Source organism: Capsaspora owczarzaki (genome assembly GCF_000151315.2).
Source record: "Capsaspora owczarzaki ATCC 30864 unplaced genomic scaffold supercont2.18, whole genome shotgun sequence".
NCBI classification, from domain to species: domain Eukaryota; class Filasterea; order Ministeriida; family Capsasporidae; genus Capsaspora; species Capsaspora owczarzaki.
Window position 1 is genome coordinate 138,722 of NW_011887309.1, and position 16,702 is coordinate 155,423.

A 16,702-nucleotide genomic window follows, 5' to 3' on the forward strand; every position below is an offset into this window, starting at 1 on the left:
TGTCTTTTTCATTTTCAGAATCGTCCAAATTTCAAATGCAATCTTAATATTGAATGACTCGTCTTTGGCATCCTCCACTCAATGCGTCAAAACTGAAAACACCCTTTCCAATCATTTTCCAATGCAAATCCAGTCATTTTTTTTGTTATTTCTTTTTTTTTTTTTTTTTTTTTCAATATCGAATGCTGCGGCTGATCGCTTCTCCAGCATCGCGCTCTGCCCTCGCCAATGGTGCGTCTCCCCCCACCCCCCACCCCCACCTCCCTTCCATCCCTATCTCTCTCTCTCTCTCTCTCTCTCTCTCTTTCTCTGTCTCTGTCTCATCTCGCTCTTCCTCCCGCTTTGTCATTCTTCTCTTCTTTCCAATGGTTTTCCATTGAAATTTGAGATCGCCTCTTTTTTTTTTTTTTTCTTTTTTTTTTTTTTTTTTTTTTTTTTGTTTCTCTTTGAGCTCGCTTTACTGACTGACTGACTGTCCTACTGTCCTTGCTGTGCTGTCTCCTGATGTTCTGATCCGATTCATGGACTGCTGGCTGGTGCTCTTCGTTGTTGCTTTTTGCTCCCGTTCGTCCCCGTTTCAATGCGTTTCAATGCTGTTCCAGCGCGTGGCATTGCGACGGCGGCGCCTGCACTCAACGCTGCTGCCGCTGCTGCGACTGCTGCGACTGCCAAGCCGCCGCGCACGTATGGCAACCTCAAGGACTCGGACCGCATCTTCACCAACCTGTATGGCCGCCACGACTGGGGCATCAAGGGCGCGCTCGCTCGCGGCGACTGGTACAAGACCAAGGAAATCCTCCTCAAGGGCCATGACTGGATCCTCAACGAAGTCAAAAAGTCGGGTCTCCGTGGACGCGGCGGTGCTGGTTTCCCTTCCGGCTTGAAGTGGAGCTTTATGAACAAGCCGTCGGACGGCCGGTGAGCAAAACAAACCGCTGCATGGATGACTCGCGCTTCCTCTTTCTCTCGTGTTGCTCTTGGTTCTTGTGCGAATGCCCAAAGATCCAGTTAGGGGGGTGGGGCGAGAGATTGATTTGTGACTGTCTCGATTGTCCCCAGTCATCGATGCTTCATCTCACTCTTATTATTTTCTTTTCTGTTTTTTCGCTTGTTTGCTCAATTTTGGTGCGCAGGCCAAAGTACCTCGTCGTCAACGCTGACGAGGGTGAACCAGGCACCTGCAAGGATCGCGAAATTATGCGCCACGACCCCCACAAGCTGGTCGAGGGCTGCTTGATTGCCGGTCGCGCAATGGGCGCTCGCGCTGCGTACATTTACATTCGTGGCGAGTTTTACAACGAAGCTTCCAACATGCAAGTCGCCATCCACGAGGCGTACAAGGCTGGCTTCCTCGGCAAGAACGCGTGTGGTAGCGGCTATGACTTTGATGTCTTTATGCACCGTGGCGCTGGTGCCTACATTTGCGGCGAGGAGACTGCACTCATCGAGTCGCTCGAAGGCAAGCAGGGCAAGCCGCGCCTGAAGCCCCCGTTCCCCGCTGATGTCGGTGTCTTTGGCTGCCCCACCACCGTCGCCAACGTCGAGACTGTGGCCGTGGCACCCACCATCTGCCGACGCACTGGCGAGTGGTTTGCCTCGTTTGGCCGCGAACGCAACCAGGGCACCAAGCTGTTCTGCATCTCGGGCCAGGTCAACACACCAGTCACAGTCGAGGAGGAAATGTCCATCCCCCTGAAGGAGCTCATTGAGCGACACGCCGGCGGCGTCATTGGCGGCTGGGACAACCTGCTCGCCATTATTCCCGGCGGCGCCTCCGTCCCGCTGCTCCCCCGCAAGATTTGCGACGACGTTCTCATGGACTTTGACGCGCTCAGGGACGTGACCAGTGGTCTTGGTACCGCTGCCGTCATTGTCATGAACAAGCAATCCGACGTTATTCGCTGCATTTCTCGTCTGTCCGACTTTTACAAGCACGAGAGTTGCGGTCAGTGCACACCATGCCGCGAAGGTGTCGGCTGGCTCGCCAAGATCATGAAGCGCTTTGTTGACGGCAACGCCAAGCCTGCAGAGATTGACATGATTGAAGAGCTCACCCGCCAAATTGAAGGCCACACTATCTGCGCATTGGGCGACGCTGCTGCCTGGCCCGTCCAAGGCCTTATTCGCCACTTCCGCCCCGAGATTGAGTCTCGCATTGCCACCTTCCAGCAACAAAAGCAAGAGGCCAAGCAACGGCATGCGGCTGAAAAGGCTGCCAAGCTCCAAGCTACTGCATAAAGAAGTGCTTCTGCCCCCGCGCCTCCTTGTACCTTTTCTGGCATGTGTGTGTGGGTGTGGGTGTAGGTGGTCAAAGAGGCCCTACTTTGACTTTTGTTTTTTCTGTTTGTTTTTTTTTTTTTTTTCCTTTATGCAAAGTCTTGTGTTGTAACTGGCCGTTTGATGTATGGGTTTTGTTCTTTATGTGTGTGTGTGTGTAACAATGAAATAACTTCATCCTTTCGTTTTTGCGGTAGTTTCTTGCACTTGAATTTCAGCGAGCGAACGGTTGCTGCACGACGGGCTGTCCTGCGGGCTGTACTGGCTGGCCACGTAACCGCGTGCCGTACACAACAGCCGAAACTAGCGCCTTGGTGAAAGGAGCGTGTGCTTCTATTGCAGCGCGAATGATGCCGGCATCCGTGTTGGCTGCCGAGGCCTGAGCGCGACGATTGCCGAGGGGCTCGGACTCTGCCGCTTCCTGGTCGTTCAAAGCACGCGCTCGCTCGACTGCCGCTAGACACTCGTCGACGAACGAGTTGTGCGAGTCGACAGCGCCAGTGATCATCTCGTCCTCCTGCTGCTGCATGGACGGCTGGTCGATCGCATCCATGTCCATCGCTTGCGCGTCGTCCGTGACAAGATGCTGGCGCACATCCTCTCTCAATGCTGCTGCTGCCGATTTAAAGGGTGCAGCATACACTTCGAGCTCTGGCGGAGGCCGCGATCGCAACAGCACATCCGGAATGACATCGGGCTTGACGGCAGAGATTCGGCCTTGCGTGGCCACCTCCACCTCCGGGTCGCGCTTGGACGAGAACTGCCCAGGCACCAAGGCCAGCTGAATCGTCGTGATGATGCAGATCAAAAGATCAAAGGGTTTTGTCCAAACATAAGCAGAAAATCAACAAGTTGTGAGTAAAAACAAAAAAAGTGCGCTGGAGCATAATCCGGTCGGAATCGAGCAAAAGATGAATCAGACAATCAGACACTGAATCCAACAAAGTGTCGTTTGGTTATGAGCTTTTGGCAATGGTACCTCGTAGGGCGCTGGGAGGCGCGATAGCTGGTTGACAAAGTTGTGCGTCTGGCCGAGCAGCACTGAGAACTTGCTGACGACGTCCTGCCACTGGATGCGTGGATCGAACAAGCGGAACTCGTTCAGTGTAGCACGCATCTCCTCAGCGCGAGCGAGCAACGCTGGTTCAACGTTGAAGCAACAGAACGAGCGACAAGGTCAAGGTCAAGGTCAGCCTTCTCTCAACGCTATTCAAGCCAATGGACACCAGTGAAAATGCATTAGGGTTGCTGAGCGTGAATTACCGCCGTCGAGGATGGATGGAGCGTCGGCGGCAGTCGGAGGGGCAGGCGGGAAGGGCCGCAATGGGACTGCAGCGGATTGCATTGGCTGTTGCTGCTGCATTGGACAAAGTAGACACAACGACTGAGCTTAAGCTGATGAGATTGAAAAGCAGGATTGAGAGTTTGGTAGAAAGGATGTAGAAGATGGTTTCTGAAAGTAATGGAAGGATTGGGAGTGTTGTGGGAAGTGGAGAGAATGGCGAAAAGGCGAGGATTTTTTGAAGGCGATCGCTTCGGCGTGTTGACGAGGGTTATTGACCTCTCTGTTGAATGGATGTGAATTTGAGTGCCTTAAGGATGATTGTTTGGTGGGAGTCGGTTGCTGAAAACCGGTCGGTGATTCGAGATCGAAAATTTACGAGTTTTTGGCGTCCGCAACTGTAATCCCTGACAGAGCGTCTAAACCTCTTGCTCCGAATCCAACATTGCCATTTTCATACATTAACGGATTATAAAATGAAGAAATTATTGTCAACATACTGCCTGCTTAGTATGAGGCCGGTAGGTCAGACCCTCGTCGTGGTGCAACGCGTGCAATCTTGGTTAACGCTTCAACACCTCACAAACGCCTTGAAAAACGCTGCCAACTCCACCCCAATCAACTCTATAGTACAAAACAATATTTGACACCAATTCTACCATGTGCGAGCGACGTTTCACGGGTCGGATTCGACACGACGATCGCCCAAAGTCGACCACTTGTTTGGCTTTCCACAATCCTCCAAATTTCCTCGCTCTCTCCCCAAAGCGAACGGGGCAATACAATACAATCATCCCATATATCTACTCACACTCCTTCGTCCTTGATACCCATCTCGAGTCCAAAACAAAAGTGCAGTCTCCATTCAAGTTCCAGTCTCCTTTGAGTTTCCATTGAGCCGACGAATCAAACGGGTCGCTCTCTCCCATCCAAATGTCATCTGCCTCGTCAGGCTCCCCAGGCAGCCACAGTAGTGCTGGAGCCGGAGCTGGAGCTGGAGCTGGAGCTGCAGCGGCCTCAAGCCCAGGCTCAGCGGCAGGGGCTGTGATTGGGGCTGGCTCGGGCGCAGGCTCCAGCTCAAGCTCGAGCACTGGCGCAACCGAGCTCCAAGTCACGGTGGGCCAAGTCCGGATGTCCGTTCGCGACACTTACTTTTTCAAGCTCGAGCTGGCGCTTGCCGACGGGTCGAACGTCATTCCTGCGTCTCACTCGCGCACGGACGTTGTACGGGACACGGATGCACCAATCTTCCGTCGCAGTGGATTCTCATTCCGGTTGCCAGCGCACAATTTCAGTGCGAGTGTATCAAGCTCGGCTGGCTCGGCGCCGAGTGGTAGTCTCATGACGGCGGCTGGATATGCTGCCGCACAAGCTACTGCCGCGACTGCGACGCTCGCAGGCATATCCCCAATGTCGGGTTCAATGAATCCTGGCACGAATGGCGGAGTTGCTGTTGCTGCTGCTGCTGCGCCAAGCCAAGGCGTATCCAATCCATTTGGAGCACTGCCGCTCTCGCCCAAAGATGCTGCGATTCTGTCCACTCTCCAAGGAGCAGTGCTTCTGGTGGAGGCGTGCACAGTCGCACTACCACACAGCGGGTCGCAAGAGTCCAGTTCAGTTGCGACAGCTGTCCCCAATCCATTCAATACATCCAGTACATCGGCATCGGGTGCCGCGGTAGCTTCTGCGAATGGCGCTGTCGTGCCTGCCATCGCCGTCACCACCTCTGCCACCCCGGCAACATCAACACCGACAGCAAGCATGCCCATACCATCATTGACCGCAGCCTCCGCCATTGCATCCGCAGCTGCTGCGACCGGCGTCTCGCCACTGCCCGGCGCGAGCACTGGACCCGTATCGCCGGTGCGCAGGGTTGCCTCTCACGCCTTTCCACTCTCCAAGAGTCTGCAAGACCTGATAACAAAGCAGCGGACCACGCTGACTTTGCAGCTTCTCGACGAGCGAGCTCAGAACAAGGGTTACGCTGCCGCTGCAGGATTAAACTTTCATGCGACCTCGCCATTGCCCGGTGCTCAGCCTAGCCACCCCATGGCCTACGGCCTGCCAGGTGGAATGTTTGCGAGCACCAACAGCAGCACGAGCAGCACCCCAACGAGCTTTGGCAGCAGTCTGGCCATTCCTCGAGGGGCAAACTACTCCTTGTCACCTTCACCGACCTTTGCCTTGCCTCACGAACGAAGCCCAGGCGGTGGAAGCAGCGGAAGCGACCGCTCCGCTTCCCCACTCTCTCCTCCTCGAGATGCGCACAGCGCGTACCACCATCCTCACGGTTCGGCCCAGGGCGGTAGTCAAATTCCGGATGCTCTGCATGTCCCGGTCATCAGTGGGGAGCATCTCATCTCCCCGCGAGAGCCGCTCGTCTACGAAGGCGTGGTTGAGCTCGAGCTGCAGCTTGTGGAGGTGCTGGGCCATGCGAGCTCGTCGCGGGCCACGGCAGCAGCAGCAGCAGCAGCAGCAGCAGCAGCTGCTGCCGGCACTCCGTCCAACTTGTCAAGTGCAGTGGCGAATGCCACCAGCTCGGGTGTGTTTGGAGGTCGCGGAGGCTCGCCGCGTGGTTTGATGTCGCCCGTGATTGACCCAAACCCCGCACCTAGCAGCACACGCTCCAGCTTCACCCAATCCAGCCAGAGCACTCCGACCCACGCAAGCTTTACGTCGAGCTCGTCTGGAGTCGCAGGCGGTGCACCTGCTGGCCGCACGAGCTTCTCATCGCGTTCCAGTTATGTCGCCGGGGGTGGATCAGCTTCACAGCAGCAGCCTTCGAGCATGAGTCCTGCGTTCGACCCGTCGAGCCCAACCAAGGCTGGTCACGCGCACTCTGGCTCTCCAGTGTACCATTCTCAGCTGCCCGGGTCGTCCAAAGCCTCCCCTTCGATGGCCGAGGTGGATGTATCCACTGTGGGCACAGCCTTGCGCTATTCGGCCAGCTCTCCGCGAGACAATCGGGCCGATTCCAGCAAGCGCTCGCACAGTCGCACAGGCTCCACCGAATCTTCTGCCCGCCTCTCCTTCACGTCCGCTCACAAGTACGGCATGTCTGATACTGGCTCGCCATCGTCCTCATCGCAGCAACAACAGCAGCAGCAGCAGCAACAACAGCAGCAACTGCAGCAACAACAGCAGCAATTTTCATCCCAGCCACCAACACCCACTCGGCGGAGCTTTTCTTCCACCAATCGCGGCTCCCCTGCTCCTGGTTCCGAATCTTTTGGCGGCAACTCCTCAGCTCCCTCCTCCGATATGCGGAAGAGTTTCAACATGCAGCGACCGCGGCAAGTTGGGACCAAACTTCCTGCCGCTTTGACCTTGTCGAGCGGTATGATTTCGCCTGGCGGGCCACAGCCCCCTACTCCGACGACGCCTTCCCTTGCCAGTCAATCTCCAAATATGTTTGGCAGCACAGAGGCGCTGAACAGTGGTCGCGCAAGCGTTTCTGGCAGCAACCGTTCCAGTGTTACTGAATCGCGCTCGACCATTTCTGGTCCCGGTAAGAAGCAGATTCTTCAGAGGCGTTTGCGCTTTTTTGGGGGCAGAGTGACATGTTAGCTGCACCTTATTTTTTCGTTGTAACTGATTGACCGTTGGCTGTGATTGAATTTTGGGAACCAAAACCGCGCAGCGCGCAAATTTAACACTCGACAGCGAGCGCTGACCGATGCCGCAAATGTCGGACCACCCACTGTCATTCTCAACGCAAACGGAATGCCCATTGGTTTGAGTCCGGGCCAGTCAACGACTGGCGCTCAGCTGACCGTGCCAGCCCAGGCGATGGACACCATCTCCCCAACCTCATACAGCGCAGACGACTTTGCTCGAACATTTCATCGAGCTCACACGGTTGCCCCTCAAACGCGAGACATTGTTATTGTCATTCATGGAGCCCGGCATCTCCCTGCATTTGGAGAAGCTGGAGACCAGTATCCCGCGGCATTTGTCACTGCTAAAACTCAGCAAGAAGCTCAAGATCGGCTTCCTGCGCGTTCTGCCACCCATGCGTCGGAGCCATCTCGGTAAGTTTGAATGGGAGTGTGTTTGTACTTGTTCCGATGTTTTTTTTGCCACACACTTGCTCATTCTCGCTGCGTTGACACACAGGTCGCCCATTTGGGATGAGGTATTGGTCGTCAGCGTGTCGGAGGAGAGCATTGCGAAAGGCGAAGGGGTGGTTTTGACCGTCGCCGACAACACGACCAAGCGGTATCTCGCCAAGTTCCTCCTGCCTGTTCATCGCCTGTTCCCTTTCCATCAGTACGAATCTTGTCGTTGTGCTGGATTTTTTGTTGTGACTGCCAGGGTGTGGAGGAAAGGAGCTGATTTTGATCTTGTTTTTCAATGGGGGACGCTGCCAGATATCACTTGGATCTTGTCGCTCCAGTCAGCTCAACGTCATCGAATGCGCCGCGTCCGGTGTTGAGTGTTATCGTGACTTCCAAACCTGCAGAGACTTCCTCTCCTGTTCAAATTACGCTGGAAGTGCTGCTGAAGGTGAGAGGGTTGAGATGAATTCGCGTTTGTCTCACAACCAAACATGTCATCTCACCGTTCTTTCCCCGCGTTCTCAGGGATTCCAACGCACCATCCAAACATCAGAGCGAATTCTCGCCGCCGCCAAACTTGTCAAGGATTCCAGACAGTACGTGCACCGGGTTGCGAACAAAATGTTCTCCAATCCAGATGGGTTGCCCGCTCTTCCAGTCCAGCGATTGGAATTCCCTGGCTACGATCCCGAATCTGCCTTTGACGTTGCCCTGCACAAGACTGAGCATGACGTTTGTGCATCTCAAATGACGCTTCCTGTCGGCCCCACCGATCTTCCGTTCTGGAACCACGTCTTTTTGTTCACTCAAGCCGAAGTAAGTCATTTTTCACGCTGCCAATGCCTTTCTCTCCTTTTTTCCCCAAGGCTGGCTACTTTTTTGAAACCCGTTTCCGTCCTATCCACTGAACAATGTGCTCATCTTGCCATTCAGAGCGAAATTTTCGTCGAGTCGGCCGCGCTCGTCATTGAGTACTACCAACTCCCAACAGACAGCTCAGCAGACTCCTCGGGCTCGTGGACAACAGACAACGTTCCATGGGATGCTTGGAACTATGTTGGATACAGCTTACTTCCGCTTGTCGCTGAGCGTCATCGCGAACTGGACCACGCGTTCCAGTCGGCGAATCTTGAAGGGTCGCTCTCTCTACCTGGAGCCGCAGAGGCCGGAAGCGATGCCTCCAGTGCACACGCTGCTACTTCTGGCGCGGTCAGTTACGAGAATGTCGGAGTGCGTCTAGTCAACGAGGAAAGCGCTGCGCGACCCGAGACGTCGCTTCCAACTGTTGGTCTCGCCATGATGTTGCGCAAAGCATTGGTAAGACATTTCCATCCCAACTTGCAGTGTTGGCAGTCAAATCAGTTTTCCCTAACTTGCCTGTTTGCATTCTCTGTTGTTTTGGTTTTGTGCCAAAATACCTGCAGCCCCCTTCGCCGTTTTCGCTGTCCAGCCCTTCGCCTCTTTCGGCCACTCGCTTGGCAGATCGTCGAAAACGCCCGCTCTCTGTCGAAATCTTCAATCCTCCTTTCCAAGAGCTTGTGGTATGAGAATCTGATTCTTGATTGTATCACGCTGGATTTTGCCTTGTTTTCGCTCACTTTTTGTACGACCCGACCCCTGCCTTTCAGCCATCTGAGATTGCCCTTTCTCGTCTCCCTGCCACACTGGCAGAATCCATCAGTAGACCTTCTTCTGCTCCACCAGATGCTGCTCGCGCCGTGCTCCAGCTGCAAAACCAGCAGTCGTCGCAGCAGCAGAGTTTGCAACACTCTGACGACGTCTCTTCTCAGCACGACCCGCAGCAGCAGCAGCATCACCACGAGTCTGGCGCACTGATCAACAAGCTCGTGCTGCACGCACTCGGCGCAAGTGTCGACCTCAACCAACGTCCGGGCTCTGCACAGAGCGACACAAGTCTGCTCAGCTCTGGACCATCTTCGCGCGTCTCGCCTGCCATGGTCGTGTCGACGCCTCGACGAACCTTGGTTCACGGAGAGGGCGACGCGTCAAGTACCAATCCCACTGCTGTATCGCAATCAACGAGCCATCCTCCGTTGCACCAATCGCTATCGCAACGGTCGGTACCGCTGCGAACAGAACTCGATCGCAGACCATCGCTCGGCAGCCCCAATAGTATCCGTTCGCAGTCCCCGAGCGACGCCCAGCTCTTCCAACAGCACCAAATGTTGCCACCACAACAACACCATCCGCAGCTTTCGGCGTCGTCTCTGGCATCTTCCTCAGGGCCTTTATCGTCCTCGGTGCCCGTGCGCAGACAGCTCTATGCTCTGGCATCTCCGCAACCTTCCCCTCGCGGCCCTCCATTGGCGGCTGGCGCGGTATCGGCACTGATTGGTGCCAGCTCTTCTCCTATCGCGTCGTCGCATCCCCTGTCGTACCGCACGATGAGTGGCTTGAGCCGTGGTAGTAGCGTGACGAGCATTGCAGAAGAGTTCGAGGACGATGCTAGCCAAATGCACCACGTCAAATGGTCTCGATCAGCACCGATGCCACTCCCGGAGGACGTGGTGCAACGGCTGATGGAGCTACTTCGAGAACCTGAACCGCGCGAGCTGGCCGTTTCTGCCACATCTCCCATTGTCATGAATGAGATAGCTCCATGTGCACCATCGTGCAGCAACAGCAGCAACAGCAGCAACAGCAGCAGCGGCAGCAAGCAAGCACCGTTGGCACCGGCAGCCAGTTCTGCGTGGATCCTTGGTGCAGACAGCAATTCCACCTCCAAACATGCCGAGGAGAATAGCAGCAGTGTCGGTTCCCGCCGAAGCTCGCAAGAGACGGTCGTTGGAGCCAACCCGTCGAATCCGCAGCCCAACAATAGCGCATCCAACCCATCCGCGGGAGGCAACACTGCCCATCCTCCTCCGGCTCCACCGCCGGTTGTATCTGCCTCCAAGATTTCGCGCAATAACTCGCTGTCTCATCCGACCCCCATTGCCAGTGGCACCAGCAGCTCTCTGGTGGACACACTCACCCACGCTGCTTCAACGGGCGACTTTTCCAGCTTTGAGGTTGTCAACATTTTGCCACATTCTACACCCATGCAAAGCCTTCCAACTGGATTTGGAATGTACGCAACCTCGTCCACGCTGCGTGGAAGCACTGGCCAGCTGAATGAGCTCTCTGCATCGCTTGGTGCCTCGCTCGGACACAATTTGGCGGCGAGTCGCGTGCGTTCGCAACCTGGTTCGCGATCCAACTCGCTGACGCTGGCCGTGACAAACGCAATTGCCGCACACGGGCTCGAAGGCGCGCCTGTGCACAACTTGGCAGCTCCTGTCCCGGTCCCGGCTTTGGCCATCCTGCCTGGCCAACAGAGCTCGGTGAGCAGTAGCAACAGCGCCTCGAGCTCTGCGCGACAGTCGTACTTTCGAAGTTCAGGGTTGTACGAGTCGTCCGCCTCTTCTCCGGGCAATGCGCCAGGCTCCCCGTCTTCGTCCTTTACGTACTCATCATCCCCTGGCACAAGCGGCTTTGCACCACCCCAAAAGGGCTTCCGAAGCAGTGGGTCGAGCACGGGCAGCGGCAGCGCGAACGGCAGCAACGTTGCCTTTCCCTTCGCAGGACCCAACAACTGGACTGGTGAGACGTTGGATTACGATCGGAGGCTCGTGTCCATTTCGGAGAACGATCGCGTCCGTCTGACCATGAACGAGCAGCGCATGGCAGATCTCGAGTCGCTCGTTCGCCAACAGCAGTCAACGATTTCTGCCCTTCAGTCCGCATTAGAGCTTCAGAAAGGTGAGTGACAAAGATGGGTAGATGATGATGATGATGATGATGATGATGATGATGATGATGATGATGATGATGATGATGATGATGATGATGATGATGATGATGATGATGATGATGAAGATGATGATGATGATGATGATGATAATGTGTATTTTGGGGGAGGCTGCTCCAGAGCATCAAACTGATGGCCTCGTTTATCTGATCTGACTGCCTCGTTTATGAATACGACTAGCTGCTCTGTTGGCGACTGCCGACCTCGAACCAAAGAGCCGTCGAGCATCCCTTTCGTCCGGGTCGGTCCCTGCCAAGAAAGACGGCCATGCTGTAGTTGCCCGAACCAACTCGGGATGAAAGTGACGAGTTGGATAATTTAGAACAAAATTGTTTATCTGAATAAAAACCACCATTGGAAATATCGAATAACGAGTTAATATTGTAACAACATACTGGCGAATTTGAATCCGAGACTATTCGGCAGATTCGCGTGGTGCGTTGGCAGCAGTCGCGAGCCAATTGCGCAATTCTTGCAGTTGCTCGATGGAAGAGCTGGCCAAACCGAGCTCGTCGATCTGTTTTGTGGCAAGTAGAGAAATTCAGAGTGAGAATCGTGCGGGAGGCCGTTTCGAACGACGCACGTCGCAACAACGCTGAAAGACAGACACAGACAAACACAAACCTGCTCAGCAATCGCATCCGTATCCAACTGGAGCTGCCGAATGATTTTGTCGGTATCTGTCACTTCTGCAACCAAGCCGCCAGCCACGGACTTTTTGCCTCGTTTCAGCTTGCTCAAACTATCCTCGCGCTTGCGCATTGTTGCAATCTCGTCCTGACATATCTCCAGCAATCGCGAAGAAACAGTTTCGACGACTTGCGTCATCCAGCGGCGCGCCGTCTCTTGCGGCAGGGCGTTCGGCGACACCTCGGTGCTTGTGAGTGGCGAGAGCAGAACGGCAAGCGGCTTGAATATGGGGAGAACGTAGGTCGATGGTTTGGTGGGCATCTATGAACGACGTGAACGAAACAAACAAAAGATTGAGACAACAACAACATTCGCAACAGTCGACACTACATCTATCGCGAGACTCACTTCTTTGTTGGTCATGCGGTAGACGCTTTTAACACCGCGGACTGGTGCCAAGCTAGAAGTACAGGCCTCAGTTAACGCGCGCACGACAACTTGCTCGATTGGTGCGATCGTGGATTGCAACAATCCGTACGACTCGGCAAAGGACTCTTAAGGCGAGAAAAGTACAAGGCAACGTTAGATGAAGCACAAGATCAAGCCAGCTCGCATGAAGGGGCATTTTACCTTTCAGATTGGCAACCTTGTCCTGTTCCAGCGTCGAGAACGATTGCTGCAGCATTGGCTCGATGACAGTCGAAACAAACCCAGGCAGCTGCGCGATGCAGCTCGTCACATCCAACTGCACCAAGAGACACGCCTGGATGTCGGCATTCGCAATGGCAAAGAGGTTTTTGGCATTTTGCAGGGTCCCGTCCGCGACTGCGCCTGTGTCGTTCGGAAGAGCAGATTGCAGGTGAGTGGACAGGTCGGACACGGATTGACGCGACCATCCCGCGTATCGTGAAATAAGCTGGGCAGAGAGAATCGAGAGGCGCGGGGGGGGAGGAGAAAGCAGCAGTCAAAGTCAACATGCAGAAATTCAACAAGCTGCGAAAAGCAAAAAAACCAAAAACAAGCAAACAAACCACCCGACCTGCAATGTGAGCTTCCACATGCGATGGCTCAAAACATCAAGATAAATAGTGGGGGACCAGCAAGACGTGATTGTATGCCACATGGTTGCTGTAGAAAGAAGATGAAACTTGCTTGACGCGTCTGACAAGCACAACCACAAAAGTGATTAGAATTAACCGACAGACTCATTACGTTCACAAAATACTCTTGCAGCACATACCGGCTCGCTTTAGTGACGAGGACGTGCATTGCTGCTGTGCTTGAAGGACGGTCTCCAACTCGGAGGCAATCTCATGGAAACGAAGTTGGAAATAGACGGAAAGATTCCATTTGTCTTGCAGTTGCCGGCTCGCTTCATGCTCTCGAAGGCGTTTAACAGACACGACAGAATTGCACTTGGCTTCAAGCTGACGAATAAAGGCTGTTGTGGCGACAAAGTTCTGGATGCAACCGCCAAATGATCAGCTAATCGCATTCACGCGCCGTGGTTTTTTTTTGAAAACTTACCTGATGAAAGTTGTTGGGAATGGCAGGTGCAAAAATACTGGCAATGTTGTTGCAAATGCAATGCACAATCTCTGGCCACACGCTGTTCACGACCAGATCGTACCCTCGCGCGCCAGTGTCGAGAACAAGCGCGTCAAGCGGCCGGATGCGGTCGTCAACAAACGTCAGAACGTTCTCAAAGATGCGCTGCAGTCCATTGGAAGAGTTCAGGTTGACTGCATTAATCGTCTGCGAAGAAACAGACAAAGCAAAAAAAATGCCACAAAAATCAGTTGGACAACAAACCCTTGGGCAGCGATCAGCGGCACACAAATAGAGATGGTGAATTGCAACCTTTACCTGTTGTAGAAATGGTGCAACCCAGTGCTTGCGAATCAACGCTTCAGCTTCGTACGCCTTGTCCATGGATGCGTACGTGCGGAAGCACTGTGTAAGCATGTTTCTGTCGTTGCCATCCAAGGCGGCCAAAAAGCCCCGTTCGAGGGACGCACTGAGAATGCTCGTGACAAACGAGATGCGCTGGAAACGGGAACACGACGAACGAGGCTAAGTTAGGACAAGTGGCTCGGTGGCATCGCAACCAAACTCGCATGAGACCAACGACATACGCTGTGCAAATTTTGGATGAATGGAAGATCGCGGCCTTGGGAGACGTAGAATTGGAGCTGGTTGAACTCGCTTGCCACACGCTCAATGAGACGAGTGGATGCAGTGATGGCTGCTGTGGATTCGTCTACTGGTGCTCCTGGCGCTGCCAACGCAGATGCGGCAGTGCTGGAAGACGGCGCGAGCAGCTTTTCAATCTTTTCCAGCGACGCCGAGACATTGATAAACAGTGTTAGAGTTGCCTTCTTTTCACGCACGGCCGCGCGTTGGTCCAGCTTGGCCTGCACGGTCATGACGCTGTCTTCGACGACAGCACGAACGTTCTGATGGAAAAACACAAGCCACATCAAACAATCACGAAATGAATTTGGTCGAGGCAACCCAAGCACATTTCCCTCCTCAAAGATCAACCTTTCGGGTTGCTCATCCCGATTATCCCCCCCCCATTGAATCAAAGTCTCAGAATCCGAGAGTAGGATGCGTTTTTACCGTCACTTCCTCGCGCATGAGCCAGAGCGGGGCGCGAATGTCCGAGATCGCCTTGTCCATTCCGACCAGATTGGATGAGAGATTGACAAAGTCTGCATAGTCGCGGTTGATGAGCTCGACGAGTTCGCTGTGGAGCGACGCGAGGAAGACTTGGAGATCGGCGAGGAGGAGCTCGAGCGAGACGCGCTGCCTGCACTGCGCCACAAACTCCTCGACATGGAACGCAGCACCGGCATCAGAAGTGGCAGCATTGGCAGTCGGAGGAGCGGAGCCGGGTTGGTTGGGATGGGATGGCTGGGTGCTGTTGCTGTCGTGGCTCGCGACTCCGACCGGTCCTGCAGCTCCTGGTCCTGATCCTGGTCCTGCGGCTGGGCGGAAGAAGGCGCTGCGGTCAAAGCAGAGCGCAGGCAGCACGGCGGGCGACACGCTGCGACTGGCATCGGCGTCGTCGGCAAGCAGGAGCACTCGCCCTGCAGCTGCAGCCATTTCCTAATGCAAAGTCACACAAGTAAAAAAGAGTGAGACTGAGAGAGTCTCAGAAAAGCACGAATTTGCTCAAGTTGTTGGGAAATGCAAATATGAAAGAGTCTCAGAGAGCGCGAATTTGCTAAAGTGGATACAGTAGATCTAGAATGAGTTCAAACACAAAAACGAGCAGATCCATGCCATTCGCCAGATTGCACTTAGCATGGAGTATCTGGGCACGCTGCACTTTGTACATCGTGATCTTGCCGCGCGCAACTGCCTTGTTGGCAAAGGGATGGTGGTCAAGATTGCCGATTTTGGGCTTTCTCGCGAAATGGCCTCCGAGAACGACTACTACCGCATGCAAACGCGTGGCAAGCTTCCCGTGAAGGTGAGTCAAGAGTGCGTGCAGGTGTTGTCGCTGGCAGCGTTCATACTGATTTTGTTAAACTTGCGCTCTCCTTGCAGTGGATGGCTCCCGAGACTATGACCTTCCGAAAGTTTTCTTCAATGTCCGATGTGTGGTCCTTTGGCGTAACAGCCTGTGAGTCGGCGGCTCTATCGCAACAGTGTCGGTTAACCCTTTTTCTCACTTGCGACAATGCTCGGTTGGTAGGGGAATGCTCCAGTCACGGCGCAAGGCCGTACGGTGAGATGGACGGACGCGATACACTGGCTCATGTCGAAGCTGGAGGTCGGCTGCCCATGCCACAGACCTGCATGCCCGAGCTCTACAACGTGATGATGAGCTGCTGGGACATGTCACCCGAGAACCGTCCGACCTTTGCTCAGCTTGTCCGAACCCTGACAGCGCTCCAAGATGGGACGACGATTCGCGAGATTGGTGCCATGCTGTGAATACGATCAACCTGAATTTCCGGCTTTCAATTGGATTTTGGGCAGCAGCAGTTGCTGAAGGATTCATCCGCAATCCACCGCGATTTCCGTGCAAAATTGAGTTGCTTTTGTGCCTGTCTGTTGAATACAAGTTCCGGCGTTTGTGTCTTGTACTCTTTGAACACTGTTCAGCCGTTGTCACTTGGATTTCGTGTTGCTGTGCCACGCCGGCTCTGCGACGTCCAAACAATTCTGCGTTTGAATTCTGCAGCCCACATGACAGTGACTGCACCTTGTTTGTAATTGTCGTTGCTGTGCCTGAGAGCGCTGCATGTTTTCGTCGATGGACCCGTCGACTTGAACGGAAGGGGCGTGAAAGTGGGTTTTGCTTGTCCTGTTCCACACCTTGCTGGTTTTGCATAGATAGCCGTCCAACAGTCCAACCGAAGAGTCCATCGTGGGTCACTTTCTGGTCCTCTTTGCACGAGTTCCGCCGTACTGCTGTACTAGGATGAGAAGCCAGCACTCGAGACCGGGCTCAAAATCGAAGCGGGTTACACTAAATATCGACTTGGACAGAGCCGCACCTCCAAAACAACAGCCACTTTGAGGCCCACCTTCGAGCCTGTCTCAGCCACCACGGTGACTTCGATGTGCTTGCGGTGGTGTTTTGACGTGTAGCGTGCCTGTTGCTGCATCGAGTGCGAATCCGCGCGCCTT

General features: G+C 54.4%; 5 protein-coding genes across 5 annotated transcripts; 3 read left to right on the forward strand and 2 right to left on the reverse strand.

The window, feature by feature from the left end:
• Positions 1 to 129: 129 nt before the first annotated feature.
• Positions 130 to 2,460, forward strand: CAOG_08234 (NADH:ubiquinone oxidoreductase NDUFV1). The gene is made up of 3 exons (XM_004342440.2): positions 130 to 231; positions 603 to 918; positions 1,134 to 2,460. The coding sequence occupies exons 1-3, from the start codon at positions 183 to 185 to the stop codon at positions 2,236 to 2,238; spliced, it is 1,470 nt and encodes a 489-aa protein (XP_004342489.2). The 5' UTR covers positions 130 to 182; the 3' UTR covers positions 2,239 to 2,460.
• CAOG_08235 (hypothetical protein) lies at positions 2,324 to 3,673 on the reverse strand. Its single transcript, XM_004342441.2, has 3 exons — positions 3,541 to 3,673; positions 3,257 to 3,417; positions 2,324 to 3,058 (listed from the first exon to the last, which is right to left on the reverse strand). Exons 1-3 carry the CDS (start codon positions 3,638 to 3,640, stop codon positions 2,492 to 2,494), a joined length of 828 nt encoding a protein of 275 aa, XP_004342490.1. The 5' UTR covers positions 3,641 to 3,673; the 3' UTR covers positions 2,324 to 2,491.
• A 752-nt stretch (positions 3,674 to 4,425) lies between these two features.
• Positions 4,426 to 11,799, forward strand: CAOG_08236 (hypothetical protein). The gene is made up of 9 exons (XM_004342442.2): positions 4,426 to 7,067; positions 7,200 to 7,590; positions 7,676 to 7,828; positions 7,930 to 8,065; positions 8,143 to 8,433; positions 8,551 to 8,934; positions 9,042 to 9,158; positions 9,246 to 11,379; positions 11,609 to 11,799. The coding sequence occupies exons 1-9, from the start codon at positions 4,493 to 4,495 to the stop codon at positions 11,725 to 11,727; spliced, it is 6,300 nt and encodes a 2,099-aa protein (XP_004342491.1). The 5' UTR covers positions 4,426 to 4,492; the 3' UTR covers positions 11,728 to 11,799.
• On the reverse strand, positions 11,752 to 15,226 carry CAOG_08237 (hypothetical protein). The gene is made up of 10 exons (XM_004342443.2): positions 14,681 to 15,226; positions 14,194 to 14,514; positions 13,925 to 14,104; positions 13,586 to 13,813; positions 13,299 to 13,518; positions 13,098 to 13,219; positions 12,689 to 12,974; positions 12,467 to 12,612; positions 12,053 to 12,379; positions 11,752 to 11,945 (listed from the first exon to the last, which is right to left on the reverse strand). Exons 1-10 carry the CDS (start codon positions 15,164 to 15,166, stop codon positions 11,844 to 11,846), a joined length of 2,418 nt encoding a protein of 805 aa, XP_004342492.2. The 5' UTR covers positions 15,167 to 15,226; the 3' UTR covers positions 11,752 to 11,843.
• A 142-nt stretch (positions 15,227 to 15,368) lies between these two features.
• CAOG_08238 (tyrosine-protein kinase transforming protein SEA) lies at positions 15,369 to 16,003 on the forward strand (the record flags this gene model as incomplete). Its single annotated transcript, XM_004342444.1, has 3 exons — positions 15,369 to 15,536; positions 15,614 to 15,689; positions 15,762 to 16,003. The coding sequence occupies 3 exons, from the start codon at positions 15,369 to 15,371 to the stop codon at positions 16,001 to 16,003; spliced, it is 486 nt and encodes a 161-aa protein (XP_004342493.1).
• Between the last annotated feature and the right edge of the window lie 699 nt (positions 16,004 to 16,702).

Bases quoted from the DNA above. Each gene is read 5' to 3' on its own strand.
- CAOG_08236 (XM_004342442.2), top strand. From the start codon at position 4,493: ATGTCATCTGCCTCGTCAGGCTCCCCAGGCAGCCACAGTAGTGCTGGA. The intron at 8,935-9,041 runs GTAAGACATTTC...AAATACCTGCAG, and splicing joins TGATGTTGCGCAAAGCATTG to CCCCCTTCGCCGTTTTCGCT. The intron at 11,380-11,608 runs GTGAGTGACAAA...GAATACGACTAG, and splicing joins CGCATTAGAGCTTCAGAAAG to CTGCTCTGTTGGCGACTGCC.
- CAOG_08235 (XM_004342441.2), bottom strand. From the start codon at position 3,640: ATGCAGCAGCAACAGCCAATGCAATCCGCTGCAGTCCCATTGCGGCCC. The intron at 3,418-3,540 runs GTAATTCACGCT...ACGTTGAACCAG, and splicing joins TCCATCCATCCTCGACGGCG to CGTTGCTCGCTCGCGCTGAG. The intron at 3,059-3,256 runs GTACCATTGCCA...ACGACGATTCAG, and splicing joins GCCTCCCAGCGCCCTACGAG to CTGGCCTTGGTGCCTGGGCA.
- CAOG_08237 (XM_004342443.2), bottom strand. From the start codon at position 15,166: ATGGCTGCAGCTGCAGGGCGAGTGCTCCTGCTTGCCGACGACGCCGAT. The intron at 13,220-13,298 runs GTATGTGCTGCA...TGTGCTTGTCAG, and splicing joins CTCGTCACTAAAGCGAGCCG to ACGCGTCAAGCAAGTTTCAT. The intron at 12,613-12,688 runs GTAAAATGCCCC...TCTCGCCTTAAG, and splicing joins CAAGGTTGCCAATCTGAAAG to AGTCCTTTGCCGAGTCGTAC.
- CAOG_08234 (XM_004342440.2), top strand. From the start codon at position 183: ATGCTGCGGCTGATCGCTTCTCCAGCATCGCGCTCTGCCCTCGCCAAT. The intron at 232-602 runs GTGCGTCTCCCC...ATGCTGTTCCAG, and splicing joins GCGCTCTGCCCTCGCCAATG to CGCGTGGCATTGCGACGGCG. The intron at 919-1,133 runs GTGAGCAAAACA...TTTGGTGCGCAG, and splicing joins AACAAGCCGTCGGACGGCCG to GCCAAAGTACCTCGTCGTCA.